The 6,930-nt window shown below is 29.7% G+C and overlaps 2 protein-coding genes across 2 annotated transcripts; one reads left to right on the top strand and one right to left on the bottom strand.

Annotated features, from left to right (window-relative positions):
• Positions 1–34: 34 nt before the first annotated feature.
• Positions 35–1,909, top strand: LOC119604276 (pre-rRNA-processing protein esf2-like). The gene is made up of 2 exons (XM_037956786.1): positions 35–567; positions 1,433–1,909. The coding sequence occupies exons 1-2, from the start codon at positions 159–161 to the stop codon at positions 1,822–1,824; spliced, it is 801 nt and encodes a 266-aa protein (XP_037812714.1). The 5' UTR covers positions 35–158; the 3' UTR covers positions 1,825–1,909.
• A 436-nt stretch (positions 1,910–2,345) lies between these two features.
• Positions 2,346–4,548, bottom strand: LOC119604274 (proton-coupled amino acid transporter 4). Its single transcript, XM_037956784.1, has 5 exons — positions 4,192–4,548; positions 3,767–4,127; positions 3,246–3,703; positions 2,799–2,974; positions 2,346–2,735 (listed from the first exon to the last, which is right to left on the bottom strand). The coding sequence occupies exons 1-5, from the start codon at positions 4,323–4,325 to the stop codon at positions 2,491–2,493; spliced, it is 1,374 nt and encodes a 457-aa protein (XP_037812712.1). The 5' UTR covers positions 4,326–4,548; the 3' UTR covers positions 2,346–2,490.
• Positions 4,549–6,930: the final 2,382 nt, after the last annotated feature.

Raw genomic sequence — 6,930 nt, forward strand, 5'->3', positions numbered from 1 at the left:
ACACCCTGTTTATTTAGGAAAATGGGCAACTCTTAACAACTACACGTGAAGTGAAATGTCAAATTAGTTTGTTTTGTTTTTTATTTCTGTGAGCTCTACAAAAATTTGTAAAATTATTTAAAAAAAAATTAAAGTTACTATAGAAATTCTGATTAAAAATGTCTGTTAAACTAAAAAAACAAAAGAAAGTTAAGACTGGTATAAACAATTCCCAGAAAAAATTAAGCACTACACAAACTACAAATTTGAACGAAACTGTTTTAAGTGATAAAGAAGAAGAGGAAACTATGGAGGAGAATGTTCCTGAAAACAATGAACAGTCCAATGAGGAAGAAGTAGATGATGGCACTGGCTTGGCTCATGAAAGTTCTATGGAAGAAGATGATGAAATGGATTTGGGTAGTTTACACAAATCTGGCTTAGATAAACCAAAAAAGAAACGCAAGAAGGGCATTATTTACATATCCAACATACCGAAACATATGAATGTTACCCGCATCAGAGAATTTTTGGGGGAATATGGCAAAATCGGTCGTGTATATTTGCAACCGGAAAAGTTGCCGGGAGGTAAGCTTAACTAAAAACTATAATGATAGTGAAATATAACCATAATCGGGAATAGTCGGGATAAATAATTTATAATTTAATATGGATCAAATTAAGGATGGCTGTGGGTTGTTGATACCTTAATATATGAACCGACATCACCAAATATTGAAATCATTGATTCACTTTCAAAAAACATATGTGTTCAAAATTTAACTCTAATATGATTGTTTTAAGAAATTAATTACAATTTGTTCAAGATTCAAATATAATTTGTTTAGGAGCTAGGTGAGGTAACAAATATGTATATTAATGAAATAAAAAATAAAATTAGACTATATTAGAATATGTGCTGAAAATTTAAATTCAAATGCATGCCCTCGCTTAATTAGTATTGTTGTTGCTGGGGTTGACAGCACTTGGCCGAATATTTCGGTTCATTCCGGGACGTAGAACCGGCTATCGAAGAATGTTTTAGTTTTAGAATGGAATTAGTAGTAAGGGTTTTAGTATGTTAGCAGTAAATCGGGGTTTTGCTTCTCACGGAGCGCACAACAGGCATTTTCAAATAAATATTCTAAATGAATCATTTGTAATGTGTTTATTTATTTAAAATGTATGTTTAAACGTAGAAATGTACGTAAAGCAATTAAATATTTGCTTTTAAATGAATGAATGAATGAATGAATGAATGAATGAATGAATGAATGAATGAATGAATGTACATATCTAGAAATATTTTTACATAAAATTTGCTGTAGTTTTGTGTATTTGCATTATAAACTACTTAAATAACTGTATTTGAAATCAGTATCAATTCATATCTAATTATTTCCCATTGTAAAACATTTTAACTAATATTTTCAAACCTTTTTTCTACTTCTAGGTGATGACAAAAAGAAGAAAAAACGTAAGCCCTTTGCCCGCCACTTTACCGAAGGTTGGGTAGAGTTCGAATCGAAACGAGTAGCCAAACAAATTGTACCTTTATTAAATAACAAACAAATTTCCACACGTAAAAAATCACAATTCTACGATTATCTCTGGAGTATGAAATATTTACCCCGCTTCAAATGGTGTCATCTTACCGAACGCATGAACTATGAACAGGCCGTACATAAACAACGTCTCATGACAGAGGTATCACAGGCGCGCAAGGAAACTACATTCTTCCAAAATAATTTGGATAAAAGTGAATTTATTAAGAAGAAAGAGAAGAATAAACAAAAAATGGAAGCGAAAAAGTTAAAGAAACAACAACAGCAGGGAGAAGTGTAAATAATAAATAAGAAAATAAAAACAAATGTTAAAGTGAATATTTAATAAGTGAATCAATCAACTGCTTTACTGCAAACAAACGAGAGAAAAGTATGTATAATTAAATTAAACAACAAGATGCAATCTATTTTTGAGCTCAATAAAACCAATATGAATGCATTTATTATAAAAATGCTAGCAATGATGACAAATCCACAAGAACAAGTTGTACTTGAACTAATGCTTAAAACAAGTTGTAATTTGATGTTGGCAGTTGTTTAAATGTTACATTACTATGTATAAAATGTTGTAACAGTAACAGCAGTCAAGTTATTTTTTTTTAGAATTAACAAAGGCCATTGCTAATGCCAATTGTCCGTAAAAAACTAAAACGCAGTTGTTTTTTAATTTTTTCAAATAAAGTCTTTATAACTTTTAAATATATATTTATAAACTTATGTATTGAGATTTATCTTTATATCTTTACAAATAATACTTATTAAACCAGTTTAAATTAAATTTTTAAAAACGACAAGTAAATACACTACACATAATCAAACTTAAATAACAAAAATAATATACAATAGAATAATGGATTTTTATATTAACAAAGTAGTAAAATATCATTAACAATTTATATGTACAAGTAGAGAGAAAGCACTTTTTTCTTATTCCTAATAAACTAACTTATTCCATAAATTCTTTTACGATTTCATTAATACTTTCGTAGGTGCCAGTGATAATACCCAAAGTGGCTATAATCAATATTACTATGTTTTTCAAATACACCCAGGTATTTAAACCTTTGGGTCTCTGAGCTCTAATAACAAAATCGACGAAAACGGGGAAAACAAAAGCCAAGGCGGTTGAGCAGAAAGCACCAATTAACGATATGAACAAATGCAATTTGGGCACCATTAAAGCAACACCAACTGTAGGAAAATAAATGGAAAATTAGATTTGTTTTGTTTTCATAGATTTTTAGTTAAACTTACAGGTTAATAGTACCATGAAGAATCTTAAAATGACTTGTATGGTTATGGGATATTTTTGGGCGCTAGAGTAATTTTGTTTCATGGGTGGCCAGATGATTCTGATCATGATAAAGAATTGTATGGGATATCCAAAGAATACACCTAGAGCGGCGGCAATTTTGACAACTTGTGATAATCTGAAAAAGGGAAATTAAAATAATTAAAATGAATATGTCTTTATACACAAAACAATAAGAGCCTGTTTCCTTATAACGTGCGAGTACTTTGAGTAAAAGTTTTAGTTTTAGTTTTTTATCAAAATAACAATGTACAAGTAAAATTTATGTTACTCAAAGTACTCTCATGTTATCTGCAAAGAAAAGTAGATTGAACATTTTTCAATTGAAATTCTGATTAGAATAATTGAAATTGCAAACAAAGTATTTTTTAGAAATTCTTTATACTTACGTATTATTTGGATCCAAATTCAAGGTAATACTGCCTTGAACATCTTCGCCCCATCTTAGATAACTGATGAAACCGGTTATAATGAAAATCGAGGTAATGCCCACCATAGTAACATTCAAGACACCATAACGACTATTGAATTTTTCGGGCTTCTTCATGGCATTGCGTAAAGGTAAAATCAAGGCCACACCTTCAAAAGAAAACAAGGCGGTGCCAAAGAACAAAGACATTTGTGGACCATTAGTGAATAAATGTCTCTCGGCTGGTGAAGGCATAGGGCCACTGGATACCGCTATACTCAAAGTAGCTACCATGCCAAAAATCAAGGAAAAACTGGCCAGAGCCGATACGGGTGAAATATATTTAAGATTGGTCAACAGAGAAGGCAACATGGCGGGTAGTAAACATAACAGCATGGTAATATTGAAACTTATTTCAAAGCCATATGATTCTAAAATCTACAGGGGGAATGGAAGGGTTAAACCAATTCAATTTTCTTAATATTTCAATAGCTGTCCTACCTGATGTAAATTTTCGGTTATAAACACAAAATAAATGGAACAAAAACCAAATTGTGTGACACACAAAAATGTTTCCACCATTACTCTCATAAGTTTGGCCAAACGTCTGAAGGGTTTGGGTCCATATTCGAAACACTTCTCCACTGTATCGGGATAATCATAAAATGTGGCACCTTTAGTGCGTTCCACTGCTAAAACAGAGCCCGCTATTAACATTTGTTCACAGTGTACACATATCAATGCAATAATGGGTAAAAATATAGTGGCACCCGCCAAGCCACCATTTTTAAAACAATCACCCATGGCAAACAGACCAGCACCAACACTGCCCTTAAATAAATGTATGGCAGTCTCCAGTTGACTGTAAAAATGTTCATAAAATTAAATTTATTTTATTTAAATTCATTAAATTCTTTTCAAATTACCTGGTTCTATGTGATTTCTTAGTGGAAGCTTCAACATCTTCGCTTACATTTGCTGCTGCCTCCCGGGCTTTTGGTGTTTGTAATTCTAAAGGACTTTCAGTCTTGGCGCTTTGTATATCTTGTGGTAGACCCATTTTTAAGTGTTTGTTTATATTTTAAAGTTATCACAGTTTTATTAAATTATAAACTTTTTTTATTAATTGTTAAAAATTAAAAATTATGTTTTATTTTCTTAAGTTAAAAAAACAGGACCAGCCTTTAAACATTTATGTCGACTAAAATGAAACAGTGAAAAAAAGTAAAAATAATATTAATTAGTTGGAAAGAGTCAAACACTGAGGACTGACTGATTTATTAAACATAAACCGTTAACGGTATTTATATTGATTTAAGTATTCAAATAATCGTTTCTTAAAAAAAATTGCAGAGAATTTAAGGAATCTAATCAATATGATTTAATAAGATTTTAATCATTATGTTTTCAATATGAAATTAGCTCAATATTATTAGCTGAAGTGTTTTTGCAATTGTATGTTTAAAGTTTTATATTTTATCTGCCATTCACTTGACGAAAGTAATTGATAATCTTTAAACGAGATTAAAACAATTGAATTTTGTAATTTGAATTTGATTGCTAAAATCAAATACAAGACGTCAGCACTAAACTCATCAAAAACTGCACTTGGTGGCATTTAATCATGACAACCAATGCAATCGGTTGCAAAAATCAGACACATAGATTGTGTTTACTTTAAGATAAGATAGTAAATAATTAAATGGCTGCACAATTAATGGGGGAATTCAATTAGTATAAAATATATACATACATATCTTTTGAACAAGTTGTTAATGTTTTAAATAAGTTGTTAAATTTTTTACTAAATTTTGACCTTTTGAGAAATGCAGATGCGTCAATTACGAAGTTTGAAAATCGGTCACTATATTAAGTGAAAAATATGAATTTATTTTAATAAAACAATTCCTAAATGAACCACTTTTTTCAAATACTTAAAACACAATGATTGAAAAATTAATTATTCTTAATTTGTTGTACAAATGTTTAATCAAAATTAAAAATAATCACGATTTAATAACAAGTTAAATTCCTTAAAAATATTTTATTTGTTGTAAAAATAAAATTAGCACATGATCAAATACAATTTATAAATGTATGTACATATATAAAAAGTAATTTTGTTTATTATATTTTATAAAAACTTCTGAAGATTTAAAAAAGTGTAAAAATTGTGAATTGTGAAGATAATCGTCACTTAAGTGTCCTCTTTGTAAGCGAGAGAGGGGACACTTAAAAACAAACTTTTTGTCTGTCTTTTCGTAATCTATGGGGTGATGATTGACTTCCTTGTAGGACAAGCACATGTTAAAATAGCTAGTCACCTGGACAGTCGGTGGCTAGGGGTAACCCTAAGTGGTATCCCTAAGCAGTAAGAAATATAAATCTGTTTTTAATAAATAATTTATTTACATGCTGGTTTTTATTCATAAAATGCATTTGAAAACGGATTGTGGTTTTCCATTGCATTAATTAAGAAGAAAAGTACCTTTAAATTGAATTCAGATGAGAAAAATACTAGATATATTGCTCAAACAATACTTGATATATTGCTCGGACATGGCCGAACATATCATACCCTACACTATGCTATGTGTATATATAGAAAACTAATTTTCTAAAAGTGGTTTTATATGGAAATTAAGGACAAATATTAGATGATCCTAATAAATCTAGTAGGAGGAATTGATTTTGTATAAAAGTCCTTAAAAATGGCGTGAGAGTTGCTCTCCAACTCAGGCCCTAATTCGTATTAATTGCGACACTAATGGTTATAAGTCATCATTTTCTTAAAGGGTACCTTGAATGGGATCTGGAGTCAAATGGGAAGATATAGGGCTAGGTAAAACAATGGACTAATTTGAACCATTTTCAATAGTCGCCCTTGGATGGAAAAAACGTATAGTCCAAATTTCATCAAAATATATTGAAAATGGATGTCTGTAACTTGAGCACAAGGTTTATATGGACAGCTAGTCGGACTGAAAGATGGACGGACATGTCTTAATGGAGAGAGACACTGAGTCTACTTTATGCACAAACGCCTAATACACTCCCCTCTATGGTGGTATAGGGTATAAATGTAAATTTTTATTGAGGAATCAAACAAGAACTTCGGAAAAATTTGAAAAAAGTAAAAACTCTAACTATACTTCCATAAAGGATTGCGCTCTTCTATATCCGAGTCTTACTTTAGGTTAAGAATTGGAAAATGGTAACTTCTTTACTAAATTATACTCAGGCCTCTGGGTTAAAAATTCGTACTTCAATCCTAGTACATACAAATCGGGATCGAATACGAGCACATACCGAATAATTAAATTCGATAATATCAATAAAGTATTTCAAAAACTTGACGACATTTTTATTTGAAATTTGCTGAATTCTGCATTTTAAAATTAATAATTTCGTTTAAAAATATTAAAATTTATTTAATTGTATTTGTTTAATTATTTTATTTTTAATCTTATCCATACCGTAGCTTTTGATTAAGAATCATTGTGCATATTTTTATTTAAATTCACTGAAAAAAACGTGACTTTTTGGTATTTAAAAACACTTATAAATATTTTAATTGAAAAATCATTAACACTTCAAACTTTTTTAAATTCCAAACAATTTTTTAAAAAAATCATATTTTAAAATTGTTATCAATTTAATTAAAG

This window comes from Lucilia sericata, unplaced genomic scaffold, assembly GCF_015586225.1.
Source record: "Lucilia sericata isolate MDLA Ls3-8-SP2 unplaced genomic scaffold, ASM1558622v1 Contig000377F_arrow, whole genome shotgun sequence".
Taxonomy (NCBI): Eukaryota; Metazoa; Arthropoda; class Insecta; order Diptera; family Calliphoridae; genus Lucilia; species Lucilia sericata.

What these genes read in the sequence shown, in the direction of transcription:
- LOC119604276 (XM_037956786.1), top strand. Translation starts at nt 159, where the DNA reads ATGTCTGTTAAACTAAAAAAACAAAAGAAAGTTAAGACTGGTATAAAC. An exon ending in ACCGGAAAAGTTGCCGGGAG is followed by an intron (nt 568 to 1,432) that starts GTAAGCTTAACT and finishes TTCTACTTCTAG; the next exon opens with GTGATGACAAAAAGAAGAAA.
- LOC119604274 (XM_037956784.1), bottom strand. Translation starts at nt 4,325, where the DNA reads ATGGGTCTACCACAAGATATACAAAGCGCCAAGACTGAAAGTCCTTTA. An exon ending in TAACCGAAAATTTACATCAG is followed by an intron (nt 3,704 to 3,766) that starts GTAGGACAGCTA and finishes TTCCCCCTGTAG; the next exon opens with ATTTTAGAATCATATGGCTT. An exon ending in CTTCATGGTACTATTAACCT is followed by an intron (nt 2,736 to 2,798) that starts GTAAGTTTAACT and finishes ATTTTCCTACAG; the next exon opens with TTGGTGTTGCTTTAATGGTG.